Here is a 19,827-nt window from a genome sequence, read left to right as displayed (position 1 = left end):
CCCTAATGACCTTTGACCACAAAATATATGAAAACGGCCAAAGACATTGGCTAATGTCAATGCATGGGTGCATGTGGCACCACTTTGCTATGTTACTTGTGGCAGAAGGGGCATTTTGAAGGGTTTTCGTCGCAGACCGGAAGTGGCCCCTTAATGACATTTGACCCCAAATAAAAAAATACCACATATGAATTGGGTACCCATAATTCATGTGTGAACATACCGTTACTGTCCTATGTTTTTCTTAGCAAAAAAAAAAAATTGAAGGTTTTTCGTTTTATACCGGAAGTGATCCCTTAATGACCTTTGACCCCAAATCTGTGAGGACCCCATAGACACTGGGTAATAACAATGCATGTATGCAAGTGGTGTTACTGTCCTACGTAATTTGTGGGAGAAGAAGCATTTAAAAGGTATTTCGTTTTGTACCGGAAGTGGCCCCTTAATGACCTTTGACACTTAATAAAAAAATACCACATATACACAGGGTAACTACAATGTATGTGTGAACATACCGTTACTGTCCTATGTTTTTCTTAGCAAATAAAAATTTTTGAAGGTTTTTCGTTTTATACCGGAAGTGACCCCTTAATGACCTTTGACCCCAAATCTGTGAGGACCCCATAGACACTGGGTAATAACAATGCATGTGTGCAAGTGCTGTCACTGTCCTACGTAATTTGTCGGAGAAGAAGCATTTTAAAGGTATTTCGTTTTATACCGGAAGTGGCCCCTTAATGACCTTTGACCCTAAATAAAAAAATACCACATATACACAGGGTAACTACAATTTATGTGTGAACATACCGTTACTGTCCTATGTTTTTCTTAGCAAATAAAAATTTTTGAAGATTTTTCGTTTTATACCGGAAGTGACCCTTTAATGACCTTTGACCCCAAATCTGTGAGGACCCCATAGACACTGGGTAATAACAATGCATGTGTGCAAGTGGTGTCACTGTCCTACGTAATTTGTGGGAGAAGAAGCATTTTAAACGTATTTCGTATTATACCGGAAGTGGCCCCTTAATGACCTTTGACCCTAAATATAAAAATACCACATATACACAGGATAACTACAATTTATGTGTGAACATACCGTTACTGTCCTATGTTTGTCTTAGCAAATAAAAAAATTTGAAAGTTATTCGTTTTATACCGGAAGTGACCCCTTAATGACCTTTGACCCAAAATCTGTGAGGACCCTATAGACACTGGATAATAACAATGCATGTGTGCAAGTGGTGTCACTGTCCTACGTAATCTGTGAGAGAAGAAGTATTTTTAGTTGAAATCACGTTTTTGACCCCTATGACCTATGCGTGACCTTTGACCCCACGAGTTTCATATGACATGTAGGGGCATGGTCAATGATGGTTGTGACCAAGTAAGGTCAAAATCGGTGTAAGCATGTAAGTGCTAGAGCAAATGAAGTGGTCGGCAGAAAGAAGAAAGAAAGAAGAAAGAAAGAAGAAAGAAAGAAGAAAGAACCTGTAAGAAAAAAGACACAGCCGTGACTAACGTCACGGCTGTGTAACTAGATATATTGCATCCTTAGTAAGGCTGCGAAGTCTAGCCGTGACCTTGAAATGACATCTGATGACCTTGAAATGACCTTCACCACATTTTGCATCATATCCACATAACATATACTAATTTTCATTCAAATTGAATAAACTTTGTAATTTGACCCCTTTTGACCTTTAGTTGACCTCTGGTGACCTTGAAATGACCTCCAATATAGTTTGAATCATATCAAGATCACATATACTAATTTTCATCTAAATTGGACACATATTAGAATTTGACCCCTTTTGACCTTTCGTTGACCTCTGGTGACCTTGAAATGACCTCCAATATATTTTGAATCATATCAAGATCACATATACTAATTTTCATTTAAATTGGACAAACTTTAGAATTTTACCCCTTTGACCCCAAAACAGACCCCTCCTCCATGTTTAAGCCAAATCTGATTACAATCGTACATGAACATAATGCTAGAGCCCTTTTGGCATTATTCTGATGATCACAGCACGTAATATGCAGAAAATATTGAATTTTAAAGTGATTTTCAGTAATCAACCATTTTTGTCCCCTGTTTGACCTTGAACTCAAAATCTGTGAGGACCCCATAGACACCAACTAATGTCAATGCATATGTGTCAGTCGCATCTCTGTAATATAGAATCTGTAGGAAAAGAAGCATTTTGAAGGTATTTGGTTATGTGCCGGAAATACCCCCTTAATGACCTTTGACCCCAAATATGTGAGGACCCCATAGGCCCCGGCTATAGCCAAGGTAAATGTCCAAATCTCGATACTCTACCATGTAATCTGTAGGAGAAGAAGCATTTTTGGTAAAAATCACATTTTTAGCCAAAATTACTCATGCGTGACGTTTGACCCCAAATGGGTCATTTCAAATGTAAAGGCTGGGGTAGTGGAGCTTGTGCCCAAGTTTGGTCATAATCGGTCAAATAATAAAGGAGCTAGAGCAAATTATGTTAAATGTTGACAGAAGAAGAAGAAGAAGAAGAAGAAGAAGAAGAAGAAGAACTAGATATATTGCATCCTTAGTAAGGCTGCGAAGTCTAGCCGTGACCTTGAAATGACATCTGATGACCTTGAAATGACCTTCACCACATTTTGCATCATATCCACATAACATATACTAATTTTCATTCAAATTGAATAAACTTTGTAATTTGACCCCTTTTGACCTTTAGTTGACCTCTGGTGACCTTGAAATGACCTCCAATATATTTTGAATCATATCAAGATCACATATACTAATTTTCATCTAAATTGGACAAATATTAGAATTTGACCCCTTTTGACCTTTCGTTGACCTCTGGTGACCTTGAAATGACCTCCAATATATTTTGAATCATATCAAGATCACATATACTAATTTTCATTTAAATTGGACAAACTTAGAATTTTACCCCTTTTGACCCCAAAACAGACCCCTCCTCCATGTTTAAGCCAAATCTGATTACAATCGTATATGAACATATTGCTAGAGCCCTTTTGGCATTATTCTGATGATCACAGCACGTAATATGCAGAAAATATTGAATTTTAAAGTGATTTTCAGTAATAAACCATTTTTACCCCCTGTATGACCTTGAACTCAAAATCTGTGAGGACCCCATAGACACCAGCTTAAGTCGATGAATATGTATCAGTCCCATCTCCGTACCATATAATATGTAGCAAAAGAAGCATTTTGAAGGTATTTGGTTATGTACCGGAAATACCCCCTTAATGACATTTGACCCCAAATCTGTGAGGACCCCATAGGCCCCGGCTATAGCCAATGTCAATGTGCAAATCTCAATACTGTACCATGTAATCTGTAGGAGAAGAAGCATTTTTGGTAAAAATCACATTTTTTGCCAAAATTACTCATGCGTGACGCTTGACCCCAAATGGGTCATGTCAAATGTAAAAGCTGGGGTAGTAGAGCTTGTGCGCAAGTTTGGTCATAATCGGTCAAATAATGAAGGAGCTAGAGCAAATTATATCAAATGTTGACAGAAAGAAGAAGAACTAGACTTAGCTGTGGTCTAAGACCACGAACACAGCCGTGTTTTGACGCCTTAATGACCTTTGACCTTAAAATATATAAAACGCCCATAGACATTGGCTAATGTCAATGTATGGGTGCAAGTGGCACCACTTTGCTATGTTATTTGTAGCAGAAAGGGGCATTTTGAAGGTTTTTCGTCTCAGACCGGAAGTGACCCCTTTTTTTAATTTTGACCCCAAATGAAAAAAATACCACATGTACAATAGGTAAACACAATTCACGTGTGAATATACCATCACCCTCCAATGTTTTTCTTAGCAAATAAAAATTTTTGAAGGTTTTTAGTTTTATACCGGAAGTGACCCCTTAATGACCTTTGATTCCAAATTTGTGAGGACCCCAATGCATGTGTGCAAGTGGCGTTACTGTCATACGTAATTTGTGGAAGAAGAAGCATTTTAAAGGAATTTCGTTTTATACCGGAAGTAGCCCCTTAATGACCTTTGACCCTAAATAAAAAAATACCACATATACACAGGATAATCACAATTCATGTGTGAACATACCGTTACTGTCCTATGTTTTTCTTAGCAAATAAAAATTTTTGAATGTTTTTGGTTTTATACCGGAAGTGACCCCTTAATGACCTTTGACCCCAAATCTGTGAGGACCCCATAGACACTGGGTAATAACAATGCATGTGTGCAAGTGGTGTCACCGTCATACGTAATCTGTAGGAGAAGAAGCGTTTTGAGTTGAAATCACGTTTTTGACCCCTATGACCCCTGCGTGACCTATGACCCCACGAGTTTCATGTGACATGTAGGGGCATGGGCAATGATAGTTGTGACCAAGTTAGGTCAAAATCGGTGCAAGCATGTAAGTGCTAGAGCAAATGTAGTGGTCGGCAGAAGAAAGAAGAAAGAAGAAAGAACCTGTAAGACGAGATCTGATTGCGTTCGCCTGCGACCGCGAGGATGCACAGCCAGCAGTGACAAATGAGTTATGACCCCGAATCTGTGAGAACCGGAAGTGATCCCTTAATTACCTTTGACCCCGCAAAGTATTACATAGTGCTTAGGATGTCATAAGGAATATTCCTGGCAATTTCAGCTTAATCGGAACTTATACATGGATTTTGATTTTTTAAATTTATGATTGACCTTTTGACCCCTTAATGACCTTTGACCTCAATAGAAAAAAAACCTTATGTACACCGACAAAATGCATTGTTCCAATTTTAATTAAAAAATTCTATTATGTTTAGTTGTTGAGATAAAAATTCTTGAAAATATTTAACTAAAAACAGGAAGTGACCCCTTAATGACCTTTGACCCCCAAAATAAAAATACCATGCACACATCAGGTAAAACTGATTCATGTATGATGATTATATTACTCTGGTCTGTTTACATTTTGAGATAAAAACATTTTAAACATTTTTGATAATTTTGGTTTTTGACCGGAAGTAACCCCTTAATGACCTTTGACCCCAAAACTGTAGGCATCCTAAAGACCCTGGCTAGTAGCGATGCATATGTGCTAATGGCGACTCTCTGCTATGTAATTTGTAAAGACAGTGATTTTTTGAATATTTTTTACAAATTTTTCATACTTTTACCGGAAGTGACCCTTTAATGACCTTTGATCCCAATTCTGTGAAGGACTTTTAGACACTGGTGATAGGCGATGCATGTGTGCAAGTGACGTCATGGTGCTATGTAAAATGTGGAAGAAGAAGCATTTTTAGTGAAAATCACGTTTTTGGCCACTGACCGGAAGTGAATAACCTTTGACCGGAAATGATCATGTGACAGTTGTGGCACCACTCAATGGTCCTAGTGACCAACTTTGATCAACATGGCTGAACGCATGTGGCTACGATGGCTGATTAACATGATGTTGACAGAAGAAAGAAGAAACTAGATATATTGCATCCTTAGTAAGGCTGCGAAGTCTAGCCGTGACCTTGAAATGACATCTGATGACCTTGAAATGACCTTCACCACATTTTGCATCATATCCACATAACATATACTAATTTTCATTCAAATTGAATAAACTTTGTAATTTGACCCTTTTGACCTTTAGTTGACTTCTGGTGACCTTGAAATGACCTCCAATATATTTTGAATCATATCAAGATCACATATACTAATTTTCATCTAAATTGGACAAATATTAGAATTTGACCCCTTTTGACCTTTCGTTGACCTCTGGTGACCTTGAAATGACCTCCAATATATTTTGAATCATATCAAGATCACAAATACTAATTTTCATTAAAATTGGACAAACTTTAGAATGTTACCCCTTTTGACCCCAAAACAGACCCCTCCTCCATGTTTAAGCCAAATCTGATTACAATCGTATATGAATATAATGCTAGAGCCCTTTTGACATTATTCGGATGATCACAGCACGTAATATGCAGAAAATATTGAATTTTAAAGTGATTTTCAGTAATCAACCATTTTTGTCCCCTGTATGACCTTGAACTCAAAATCTGTGAGGACCCCATAGACACCAACTAATGTCAATGCATATGTGTCAGTCGCATCTCTGTACCATAGAATCTGTAGGAAAAGAAGCATTTTGAAGGTATTTGGTTATGTGCTGGAAATACCACCTTAATGACCTTTGACCCCAAATCTGTGAGGACCCCATAGGCCCCGGCTATAGCCAAGGTCAATGTATAAATCTCATTACTGTACCATGTAATCTGTAGGAGAAGAAGCATTTTTTGGTAAAAATCACATTTTGCCCAAAATTACTCATGCATGACGTTTGACCCCAAATGGGTCATGTCAAATGTAAAGGCTGGGGTAGTGGAGCTTGTGCCCAAGTTTGGTCATAATTGGTCAAATAATAAAGGAGCTAGAGCAAATTATGTTAAATGTTGACAGAAGAAGAAGAAGAAGAAGAAGAAGAAGAAGAAACTAGATATATTGCATCCTTAGTAAGGCTGCGAAGTCTAGCCGTGACCTTGAAATGACCTCTGATGACCTGGAAATCACCTTCACAACGTATTTTGCATCATATCCACATAACGTATACTAATTTCCATGCAAATTGAACAAACTTTGCAATTTGACCCCTTTTGACCTTTGGTTGACCTCTGGTGACCTTGAAATGACATCCATTATATTTTGAATCATATCAAGATCACATACACTAATTTTCATTTAACTTGGACAAACTTTAGAACTTGACCCCTTTTGACCTTTGGTTGACCTCTGCTGACCTTGACATGACCTCCAATATATTTTGAATCATATCAAGATCACATATACTAATTTTCATTTCAATCGGACAAACTTTAGAATTTTACCCCTGTTGACCCCAAAACAGACCCCTCCTCCATGTTTAAGCCAAATCTGATTACAATCGTATATGAACATAATGCTAGAGCCCTTTTGGCATTATTCGGATGATCACAGCACGTAATATGCAGACAATATTGAATTTTAAAGTGATTTTCAGTGATCAACCATTTTTGTCCCCTGTATGACCTTGAACTCAAAATCTGTGAGGACCCCATAGACACCAACTAATGTCAATGCATATGTGTCAGTCGCATCTCTGTACCATAGAATCTGTAGGAAAAGAAGCATTTTGAAGGTATTTGGTTATGTGCCGGAATTACCACCTTAATGACCTTTGACCCCAAATCTGTGAGGACCCCATAGGCACCGGCTATAGCCAAGGTCAATGTATAAATCTCATTACTGTACCATGTAATTTGTAGGAGAAGAAGCATTTTTGTTAATTATTACATTTTTAGCCAAAATTACTCATGCATGACGTTTGGCCCCAAAGGGGTCATGTCAAATGTAAAGGCTGGGGTAGTGGAGCTTGTGCCCAAGTTTGGTCATAATCGGTCAAATAATAAAGGAGCTAGAGCAAATTATGTTAAATGTTGACAGAAGAAGAAGAAGAAGAAGAAGAAGAAAGAAATCGCCCAAAAACAGGAGTCTAGCCGCCGCTCGGCTAGACTAAGAAATCGCCCAGAAACAGGAGTCTAGCCGCCGCTCGGCTAGACTAAGAAGAAGAACGCGGTAAAAAGAATGCACAGCGCCGATGGCGGCTGTGCAAGAAGAAGAAGAAAGAAACTACTGGGATTCAAGAGTCTAGCCGCCGCTCGGCTAGACTAAGAAAGAAACTACTGGGATTCAAGAGTCTAGCCGCCGCTCGGCTAGACTAAAGAAATCGCCCAGAAACAGGAGTCTAGCCGCCGCTCGGCTAGACTAAAGAAACTACTGGGATTCAAGAGTCTAGCCGCCGCTCGGCTAGACTAAGAAAGAAACTACGGGAAACAGGCGTCTAGCCGCCGCTCGGCTAGACTAAGAAACTACTGGGAAACCGGAGTCTAGCCGCCGCTCGGCTAGACTAAAGAAACTACCTGAAACAGGAGTCTAGCCGCCGCTCGGCTAGACTAAAGAAAGAAAAAGAAATGCAAACTAGATATATTGCATCCTTAGTAAGGCTGCGAAGTCTAGCCGTGACCTTGAAATGACATCTGATGACCTTGAAATGACCTTCACCACATTTTGCATCATATCCACATAACATATGCTAATTTTCAGTCAAATTGAATAAACTTTGTAATTTGTCCCCTTTTGACCTTTAGTTGACCTCTGGTGACCTTGAAATGACCTCCAATATATTTTGAATCATATCAAGATCACATATACTAATTTTCATCTAAATTGGACAAATATTAGAATTTGACCCCTTTTGACCTTTCGTTGACCTCTGGTGACCTTGAAATGACCTCCAATATATTTTGAATCATATCAAGATCACATATACTAATTTTCATTTAAATTGGACAAACTTTAGAATTTTACCCCTTTTGACCCCAAAACAGACCCCTCCTCCATGTTTAAGCCAAATCTGATTACAATCGTACATGAACATAATGCTAGAGCCCTTTTGGTATTATTCTGATGATCACAGCACGTAATATGCAGAAAATATTGAATTTTAAAGTGATTTTCAGTAATCAACCATTTTTGTCCCCTGTTTGACCTTGAACTCAAAATCTGTGAGGACCCCATAGACACCAACTAATGTCAATGCATATGTGTCAGTCGCATCTCTGTACCATAGAATCTGTAGGAAAAGAAGCATTTTGAAGGTATTTGGTTATGTGCTGGAAATACCACCTTAATGACCTTTGACCCCAAATCTGTGAGGACCCCATAGGCCCCGGCTATAGCCAAGGTCAATGTATAAATCTCATTACTGTACCATGTAATCTGTAGGAGAAGAAGCATTTTTGGTAAAAATCACATTTTTACCCAAAATTACTCATGCATGACGTTTGACCCCAAATGGGGCATGTCAAATGTAAAGGCTGGGGTAGTGGAGCTTGTGCCCAAGTTTGGTCATAATCGGTCAAATAATAAAGGAGCTAGAGCAAATTATGTTAAATGTTGACAGAAGAAGAACTAGATATGGTTGCGGTCGCCTGCGACCGCGAGCATGCACAACCGCCAGGTATTTTAGAAGGTATTTTGTTTAACACCGGAAGTGACCCCTCATAACCTTTGACCCTAAATAAAAATCAATAATGTAAACGAGATCTGATTGCGTTCGCCTGCGACCGCGAGGATGCACAGCCAGCAGTGACAAATGAGTTATGACTCCGAATCTGTGAGAACCGGAAGTGATCCCTTAATTACCTTTGACCCCGCAAAAATATTACATAGTGCTTAGGATGTCATAAGGAATATTCCTGGTGAATTTTCAGCTTTATCGGAACTTATACATGGATTATGATTTTTTAAATTTATGATTGACCTTTTGACCCCTTTAATGACCTTTGACCTCAATGAAAATAAAACCTTATATACAACGACAAAATGCATTGTTCCACTTTTAATTAAAAAATTCTACTATGTTTAGTTGTTGAGATAAAAATTCTTGAAGTTATTTAGCTAAAACAGGAAGTTACCCCTTAATGACCTTTAACCCCCAAAATAAAAAATACCATGCATACACCATGTAACACTAATTCATGTATGATGGGTATATTACTCTGGTTTGTTTACATTTTGAGATAAAAAAAATTTAAACTTTTTTGATAATTTTGGTTTTTGACCGGAAGTAACCCCTTAATGACCTTTGACCCCAAAACTGTAGGCATTCTAAAGACCCTAGATAATAGCGATGCATGTGTGCTAATGGCGACTCTCTGCTATGTAATTTGTAAAGACAGTGATTTTTTGAATATTTTTTACAAATTTTTCAGACTTTTACCGGAAGTGACCCCTTAATGACCTTTGATTCCAATTTTGTGGTATAACTTTTAGACACTGGCTATAGATGATGCATGTGTGTAAGTGACGTCACGGTGCTATGTAATATGTGGGAGGAGTAGCATTTTTAGTGAAAATCCAAGTTTTGGCCATTGACCGGAAGTGGATGACATTTGACCGGAAGTTGATCATGTGACATCTGTGGCACCACCAAACGGTTATACTGACCAAGTATGGTCAACATGCCTGAAAGCATGTGGCTACGATGGCTGATCATAGTGTTGACAGAAGAAGAACAAGATCTGGCTGCGGTCGCCTGCGACCGCGAGCATGCACAACCGCCAGGTATTTTAGAAGGTATTTTGTTTAACACCGGAAGTGACCCCTCATAACCTTTGACCCTAAATAAAAATCAATAATGTAAACGAGATCTGATTGCGTTCGCCTGCGACCGCGAGGATGCACAGCCAGCAGTGACAAATGAGTTATGACTCCGAATCTGTGAGAACCGGAAGTGATCCCTTAATTACCTTTGACCCCGCAAAAATATTACATAGTGCTTAGGATGTCATAAGGAATATTCCTGGTGAATTTTCAGCTTTATCGGAACTTATACATGGATTATGATTTTTTTAAATTTATGATTGACCTTTTGACCCCTTTAATGACCTTTGACCTCAATGAAAATAAAACCTTATATACAACGACAAAATGCATTGTTCCACTTTTAATTAAAAAATTCTACTATGTTTAGTTGTTGAGATAAAAATTCTTGAAGTTATTTAGCTAAAACAGGAAGTTACCCCTTAATGACCTTTGACCCCCAAAATAAAAAAATACCATGCATACACCATGTAACACTAATTCATGTATGATGGGTATATTACTCTGGTTTGTTTACATTTTGAGATAAAAAAAATGTAAACTTTTTTGATAATTTTGGTTTTTGACCGGAAGTAACCCCTTAATGACCTTTGACCCCAAAACTGTAGGCATCCTAAAGACCCTAGATAATAGCGATGCATGTGTGCTAATGGCGACTCTCTGCTATGTAATTTGTAAAGACAGTGATTTTTTGAATATTTTTACAAATTTTTCAGACTTTTACCGGAAGTGACCTCTTAATGACCTTTGATTCCAATTTTGTGGTATAACTTTTAGACACTGGCTATAGATGATGCATGTGTGTAAGTGACGTCACGGTGCTATGTAATATGTGGGAGGAGTAGCATTTTTAGTGAAAATCCAAGTTTTGGCCATTGACCGGAAGTGGATGACATTTGACCGGAAGTTGATCATGTGACATCTGTGGCACTACCAAACGGTTATACTGACCAAGTATGGTCAACATGCCTGAAAGCATGTGGCTACGATGGCTGATCATAGTGTTGACAGAAGAAAGAAAGAAAGAAAGAAGAAGAAGAAGAACGCGGTAAAAAGAATGCACATCGCCGATGGCGGATGTGCAAGAAGAAGAAGAAGAAGAACTAGATATATTGCATCCTTAGTAAGGCTGCGAAGTCTAGCCGTGACCTTGAAATGACCTCTGATGACCTGGAAATGACCTTCACCACATATTTTGCATCATATCCACATAACGTATACTAATTTCCATGCAAATTGAACAAACTTTGCAATTTGACTCCTTTTGACCTTTGGTTGACCTCTGTTGACCTTGAAATGACATCCATAATATTTTGAATCATATCAAGATCACATACACTAATTTTCATTTAAATTGGACAAACTTTAGAACTTGACCCCTTTTGACCTTTGGTTGACCTCTGCTGACCTTGACATGACCTCCAATATATTTTGAATCATATCAAGATCACATATACTAATTTTCATTTCAATCGGACAAACTTTAGAATTTTACCCCTTTTGACCCCAAAACAGACCCCTCCTCCATGTTTAAGCCAAATCTGATTACAATCGTATATGAACATAATGCTAGAGCCCTTTTGGCATTATTCGGATGATCACAGCACGTAATATGCAGAAAATATTGAATTTTAAAGTGATTTTCAGTAATCAACCATTTTTGTCCCCTATATGACCTTGAACTCAAAATCTGTGAGGACCCCATAGACACCAACTAATGTCAATGCATATGTGTCAGTCGCATCTCTGTACCATAGAATCTGTAGGAAAAGAAGCATTTTGAAGGTATTTGGTTATGTGCCGAAAATACCACCTTAATGACCTTTGACCCCAAATCTGTGAGGACCCCATAGGACCCGGCTATAGCCAAGGTCAATGTATAAATCTCATTACTGTACCATGTAATCTGTAGGAGAAGAAGCATTTTTGGTAAAAATCATATTTTTAGCCAAAATTACTCATGCATGACGTTTGACCCCAAATGGGTCATGTCAAATGTAAAGGCTGGGGTAGTGGAGCTTGTGCCCAAGTTTGGTCATAATCGGTCAAATAATAAAGGAGCTAGAGCAAATTATGTTAAATGTTGACAGAAAGAAGAAGAACGAGATCTGATTGGTTGCGGTCACCTGCGACCGCGAGCACAGCCACCAGGCGGTTTTGTTGATAACCGGAAGTGATCCCTTAATAACCTTTGACCCCGCAAAATATTACATACTGCTCAGGATGTCATAAGGAATATTCCTGGTGAATTCCAGCTTAATCGGAATTTATAAATGGATTTTGATTTTTTTAAAAATTTATGATTGACCTTTGACCCCCTTAATGACGTTTGACCTCAATGAAAAAAAAAACCTTATGTACACCGACAAAATGCATTGTTCCAATTTTAATTAAAAAATTCTACTTTGTTTAGTTGTCGAGATAAAAATTCTTAAAGTTATTTAGCTAAAAACAGGAAGTGAACCCTTAATGACCTTTGACCCCCAAAATAAAAATACCGTGCATACATCAGGTAATACCAATTCATGTATGATGGTTATATTGCTCTGGTCTGTTTACATTTTGAGATAAAAAAATTTTAAACTTTTTGATAATTTTGGTTTTTGACCGGAAGTAACCCTTAATGACCTTTGACCCCAAAACTGTAGGCATCCTAAAGACCCTAGCTAGTAGCAATGCATGTGTGCTAATGGCGACTCTCTGCTATGTAATTTGTAAAGACAGTGATTTTTTGAATATTTTTTACAAATTTTTCATACTTTTACCGGAAGTGACCCCTTAATGACCTTTGATCCCAATTCTGTGAAGGACTTTTAGACACTGGCTATAGGTGATGTATGTGTGCAAGTGACGTCACGATGGTATGTTATATGTGGGAGGAGTAGCACTTTTAGTGAAAATCACGTTTTTGGCCACTGACCGGAAGTGGATGACATTTGATCGGAAGTTGATCATGTGACATATGTGGCACCACCCAATAGTCCCAGTGACCAACTATGATCAACATGGCTGAAAGCATGTGGCTACGATGGTTGATTTAATGATGTTGACAGAAAGAAGAAGAAGAAGAAGAAAGAAGAAGAACGCGGAAAAAACAATGCACAGCGCCGATGGCGGCTGTGCAAGAAGAAGAAGAAGAAGAAGAAGAAGAAGAAGAAGAAGAAGAAAGAAACTACTGGGAAACAGGAGTCTAGCCGCCGCTCGGCTAGACTAAGAAGAAGAAAGAAATCGCCCAGAAACAGGAGTCTAGCCGCCGCTCGGCTAGACTAAGAAAGAAATAAGTTAGGCTGCACGCCTAACTTAAGAAACAAAGAACTTGACAGAAACAGACCTTAGCAATTTTGCAAATTGCTAAGGAAGAAGAAAGGCACCACCATGAACAGTGATGAAGGACATTATCAATAATCTCACATCTTGCGATGAATTTCTAAAACTGGGATAAAAATCCTCAGATGGAAAATCAACTGGCAATACCAATACCTGCGCTGGGTATACATCTAGTGTCGGTTGCCAATAGACCTTTTTCCCTTCATGTACTATTCCAGGGGGTATGACTTATTCCATCAACCTCATTGATCGTGTGCATCCGATTGTCCTGGCAATTATTTTGTCTTGATATGGGCATACTAATTCCATGTGGATTTTCGAAAAGGCCATTGATGTTACTTATCATGTAATTATTATTAAATACACGGGTGATGCAGATATAGAGCGATGTATAATATCTGTCTAAGAGATTGTTGTTTACGTATTTGTTTTTCATCTCTGGAGAAAAAAATTAAACGGACACCGGCCGTATATCACTACGTGTCATTAGTTTTTCACCTCTAGGTCTATAAAACGTGTTAATAAGAGGAAACTGTTTTTCCCGGCGACCCCGTGTCAATAACTCATAGAAATGTTGTTTTTTGCCCCCGAATGTATCAGTGATCGTGCGCCATTATTTGTGATTATTCGATTCCTTTTTCCGATGACGGCACCTGCCGAAATGTCGTATTCCAGAATGTAATGAATCTCTGTACACCCGCGGGTAGATGATGTGTTTTGTGACACCCGACAGGCGGAAGTACCCCCTGGAATAGTGCATGATGGGAAATAGGGGAAAGGTCTATAGCAATCACTCATTATCGCGTGTTGACAAAGGCATCAGTGTGTGCTGAAACGTACACAAGTGCATTTTCTGGATCAGATACGACAAACTTTGTTTACTGAATCACCAGCTCTGTTTACACTATCGTTGGAAATAGTCTCGTTATACCTGAGTAAATGCGATTGGTTGTTCTGACAGATAATGGCCAAGAGCCTTCGGTCGGATTCCAGAATTGAAGAGGATTTGTGGCGTCAAGATAGCGCCAGCAGTCACCACGAATTGATTCGCATGCATACGAATGAGTTTATCTTTCTGCAGATCGCGCACTACGGCATAGTCAATTTTATTCCCATCAGATGTTAATACCAACTTCTCTACCAAATGTTCAGCCTGAATATATAAAGAATATAAAATATACTTACTCAATTGAACATTCAATTCATTCATTCATTCATTCATTATTCGTTCGTTCATAGTTTATTAGATATGGGTGACCTGATCAACAGCCTCGTCCCCCACCTTTTTCTATCAAAATTAAGATTTTGGCATTGGAAAATTGCTCATATGTTTCTCATAATCCCAGTGAAATTTCAGGCCTCAAATAATTATATTCTGAAGAATTTAGAGCTAAGAATTGCTGAAGAGTTTAGAGCTAAGATTGAAGGAGCTTTTGAACCTGTCCATCAACTAGAGGCGACGTGGAAGGGTTCTGAAAGTGAAAGGATTGCCTTATAAAAAGTCCAGAATCCTAATGATGAATGACCCTACAGCATGGAATAAATCTGCATATTCCAAATTGAACAAGAATATCAAGTACCGGTATCAAGTAACAATTGGAAGACAAAGCAACGAAGGTGAAGAAACTAGCAGGAGAAAGAGACAAAATGCAAAAAAGCACCTACTGACATTATGGGAAGTGCTGGGAAGAATATTATATTTCGGCAAACATCTGAATACAGAATTCACAAGCGTTCTTTTTACTCCATCCCAGATCCAGCTGAATCGGACACGTCATGTTTGCCATTCACAGAAGAAGAAGAGTATGAAAAACAACAGAGCTTGTGACTGGGATAACATATCTGCAGAAATCATCGCCTGGTCTGGTCATAATGGGAAATACCTGAATACGGGAGGAAATGTCCCATCACCCAAGTATTCAAGAAGGGGATAAACTAGACCCAGCCAATTGCAACTTTATATATAGAGAGAGCAAAATCACCCTACAGTCTTTGGTAAGGTATTCGGCAGGATACTGGAAAAACATGCAGCAGATGGGAAACGAAATAATGTCAGATGATCCACTGGACATTACAAGCAATGAAGTACCTATCGACAACGTGGATGATCTTGTTAGTATAGTTCCATCAGTAGAGGAAACAGTGGCGTAGCCACCTGGGCCAAGGGCCGGTGCCCCCCCCCCCTCTCTCCCGCTCATCATGGCCGTCGGTTCATTTAAGGCCGTCGGTACACGAGGGGCGTTGGTGAGTACATGTAGCCTGCTTCATATTTTGGATATGACCCTTCCTTCTTTTTACCTGTACACGTTGTCACATTGAATAATATATTGACAAATACATGTAAAAGCGCATTTTAATTTTTTTGGAAAATTTAGCTCTGTAGGCTAACATACTACTCCTCCCCCCTACACACCACCCCTCCACAATTATGATTAAACTTTGTAGATTCCTGAGCGCTATATTAAAGGTCAGGTCTATTGCAAAAACAACATCATATCATTGGCAATATTGAATAACAATGAAAATGACTTTTTTTGAGAAAATAAGACGTTTAAAATTGATATTCCGCAAAAAACAACTTAAGCGGTGAGCTCCTTCGAACGAGACAGATTTGGCCTAGAAAAAAGGCGACGTCATCGTCGTCATGAAATGAGATGTGCAAAGTGATTTTGATTGTATGATATAGTGTCCGCTTCATTTACCTACGTCATCAGCCAGACGGGGGAGAACACGTACACTTCAAACGGGGGAAGAGCACGTACGAGGCTGAACTTTACCCACACAATTTCTGCTTTTTCAGGAGAAATACGCATGGAAAAATTGCAACAAGTGTCAACTTGTAATGTAATAATTATTCTCTTCGAATAGAGATAAACTTGTTTTTGCAATAGACCTGCCCTTTAAGGCAAGGCAAGCAAGGCATACTATAGGATACCGCATTCAACACATTCTATTTAAATTCTAACCTATCGATTGTTTGTGTATTATTGAAGAATTCGAGAATGTCCTATGATTTTAGCAAAATCGCTGTATTCCTTTGATCCTGTAGCGGAATATGTTTATATTTATTAACAAGTGAGAGTTTCTACCTTGAGAGTGAAACGTGACTTGCATTCTGAATCGTCAAGTAACGGACCAAATATGTCGTCACTTCCGGTCCTGTGCATGAAGTCTGGGTTGTCCTTTAAACGGTAGCCAGCAAAAGGGATGTTCTGAGGACGAGCATCTCCTTGTAATTCACTAAATTCTACCTAATTGTGTTATGGGGGAATAACAATTCAGATTTTAATTTTTTTTTAAACTTTAATAATAGATATGATTTTATGACATGATGCTATTCTATCGCTATTATCAGAGTTCGTCATCTTGGATTCATGTGTAACACTTGTATTGTTCTACAAATATATAGAGGCACACGTTCTAAAGAAATCGAAGTTGCCTTCGTATTTGAAACATATATAAAGGTGATGAAAACGTTTTAAATACACTACAATAACGTTTTTAAAATGTTTTCAAGATTATATTGTAAAATATTTTTTTCAAACATTTTTTTGCCAAATATTTTGTCAACACTTTAATAACATTATGTTAGAATGTTTGCAGTAGGTTACATAAAAATGTTTTTAATGTTATGAACACGTTTTATACCCTTTATATGTCCCTTATATAACCCGATATTGATACAAATGTTTTCTGGCAACATTTTCTAACCTTTTGCGGATGATGTCGAAAACGTTTTGTGTTTGCTGGGTTGGTTTATATAATTATTTGCATGATTTGTTTTGTTATTTTAAAGGTGCAAGCTGAACATTACCTGCAGTTGTTCCTTGACTATCGTGTTCCTGACGGAGTTTTGAAAACTATCCCTATTTGTCAAGAGAAGTTTTTCAGCTTCGTCATATAGTGATGACCACTCCTCCCCGGAGATGATATCTGACATCTCCATGGTTGGATGATGACGTGGTGTGCAGCAATACCAATGAGTTCCCATCCCACCCACAGCATATGTTACTGCAGCGCCTTCTAAGTTAAGTGGGTCCTGATCCGGGTTTTGGTTATTCTGAATATAGCTGTAGTTTAAAGAAATTATATTATCGATTTGATATTTAAGGCCACCTAATAGCTGTGAGAACACCAACAGCATGGTAGCAATACTGTTTGACCCCGATGACCCTTTCGACTTTTTGACATGACATGTTTCCGTGAAATTCCGTCATATCGAGGATTCTTTTTACCACGTTTGAGTCCAATCGGACATACTTAAACGGGTTAACTCTATACGACCTTTGACCTCGAGTGACCTCGATTTGATTTTGTTCATGCTCCCATTCCATGATATGGAGATTACTTTTACCAAATTTAAGCCCAATGCGACGAGGTTTAAAATGTAGCCCCAAGATGACCTTTAACCTCGGATGACCTCGATTTAAATTTTTCCATGCTCCTCTCATACGAAGGATTCCACCACCCAAGTTTAAGCTCAATCGGTCGACGTTTAAATTTAGCCCCTAAATGATCTTTTATTTCAGTTGACCTCGATAATATTTCGCACAATCATATTCTCCTCGTATCGCGGGTTCCACCAAAGAGGTTTGAGCCCGATCTGACGAAGTTTGAAATTTTGACCTTTGACGTCGGATGACCTATGAAACGCATAGCCGGACACACAGACTTCGCTCATAGATTTATTAATAAAGATTTCTTTCCGATAATTTTGTATTTATGTTATACTGTAATACCAAAAGCAACAACATTAGCATACCCCTTGTAATCACTGGTGTTCAGTTTGAATGCTATTGGATCGAGCGACGGAGTTGCAGCGTTATTTGTAGGAACTGACGGTGTTAGAATATGTGACGCAACCAATTGACCAAATTTGTAGCTGTTGCGCTGATAATACGCCGCGTTCCTTAGGTTCGCCCCTGCTCGCTCAGACTGATATGCTCCTGCTTCCAGCATGCACACTGAACGCCCATCCTGGACCAATTTTCGAGCAAAAGTCGCTCCAATAGGTCCACTTCCGATAATCAAGACGTCATGATACAATGGCATGATTTGATTCACTCTGTAGGATAACATATGAATTAATGTTAAAATTAAATTACATTGAATATTGAAATTATGATAAGTGTTATCATAATTATGAATATAGATCTGATCGCATATTATTTTTAGTAGTGCACATACCTTTAAAATCGTCATTAGTGCCCCCCGGCAGTGCCCCTATGAAGTCAACTCGACACGTCGCTTTGTTGTTTTTGTATTCTACTTTTAGTATGCCAATTCTCGCTATTCGCAATAAGGGCGCCGCCAGCGGTTTGCGATGTAATCGTGATGTATCATGGGAAAATCGTGATGTATCATGGGAAAAGGTCGACATCCAAGTCCGCGCAATACGAATATTACCATGCTATTACATAGGAACACGTGACAATATTTTTAGTTTGTCAATATAACGGTATTACACGCAAATCGATAGAGAAAAATTTATTGTGCACATTTCAAATCACATTATTAAGTATTATTGAGTATCGATTCGCGTGTAACACCTTTATTTTGACAAACTAAAAAATATTGTCACGTGTTCCTATGTAATAGCATGGTAATTGTATTGCGCGGACTTGGATGTCGACCTTTTCCCATGATACATCACGATTACATCGCACACCGCTGGCGGCGCCCTTATTGCGAATAGCGAGAATTCTATGAGTGTCATCAGGGGCGTAGCTAGCTTTCTTGGTGGGGGGGCAAAAATAATTCAGGGGCACAGCTGAAAAAAAAATTGCAGTTGCAACATGCCATCTTTGTTTTTAGAGAGACGTCTTCGAGCTTCCCAAAAAGGCTTTATTGGGACGATGTGCGCGCGTCGCATGATCTAGACGAAAATGGCTTTATTTTGAGAAGTTTGTATTTTACACTATTTTGGCCCATGATCGGGGTGAATTTTGATGGAAAAGGGGCTCCTTGCGGGTTTTCTTTTCCTTTGCCCTTTGGTCAAAGGGCACTTTTTCTTTCATTATTTGCCCCCCCCGCTGGCTACGCTGCTGGGTGTCATGGCGAAAACCTTTCGTCTTGATCAGTAGCGTAGGCAGGGGAAGAGTCCCCGACAAAAAATGAAAGAAAAAAGTGCCCCCCTGAAAAAAAAAATGAAAGAGAAAATCAGGAGGGAAAAGGAAAAAGATTCATCCTGATCATGGGCCAAAATAGTGTAAAATACAAATTTTGTAAAGATAAAGCCACTTCCATCCTAACAAAAACGGAAAAAAATAGTAAAATACCAATTTTTGAGCGCTACGCGCGCACATCGTCGCAATAAAG

The 19,827-nt window shown here is 38.6% G+C and overlaps 1 protein-coding gene across 1 annotated transcript in view; it reads right to left on the bottom strand.

Moving 5' to 3' along the window:
- LOC140170780 (uncharacterized) overlaps nucleotides 1-18,561 on the bottom strand; it is a 72,501-nt gene extending 53,940 nt beyond the window's left edge. Inside the window, exons 1-3 of the mRNA XM_072194004.1 lie at nucleotides 18,272-18,561; nucleotides 17,324-17,579; nucleotides 16,599-16,760 (exon numbers count right to left, since the gene is read on the bottom strand). Coding sequence (XP_072050105.1) covers nucleotides 16,599-16,760; nucleotides 17,324-17,579; nucleotides 18,272-18,561 — 708 coding nt within the window. The remainder of the gene's footprint in view (nucleotides 1-16,598; nucleotides 16,761-17,323; nucleotides 17,580-18,271) is intronic.
- Between the last annotated feature and the right edge of the window lie 1,266 nt (nucleotides 18,562-19,827).

The sequence above is a fragment of the Amphiura filiformis genome, chromosome 15 (genome assembly GCF_039555335.1).
Source record: "Amphiura filiformis chromosome 15, Afil_fr2py, whole genome shotgun sequence".
Taxonomy (NCBI): Eukaryota; Metazoa; Echinodermata; class Ophiuroidea; order Amphilepidida; family Amphiuridae; genus Amphiura; species Amphiura filiformis.
Note: the sequence above shows the minus strand (reverse complement) of the source record. Positions and strands in the feature narration are given on the sequence as shown.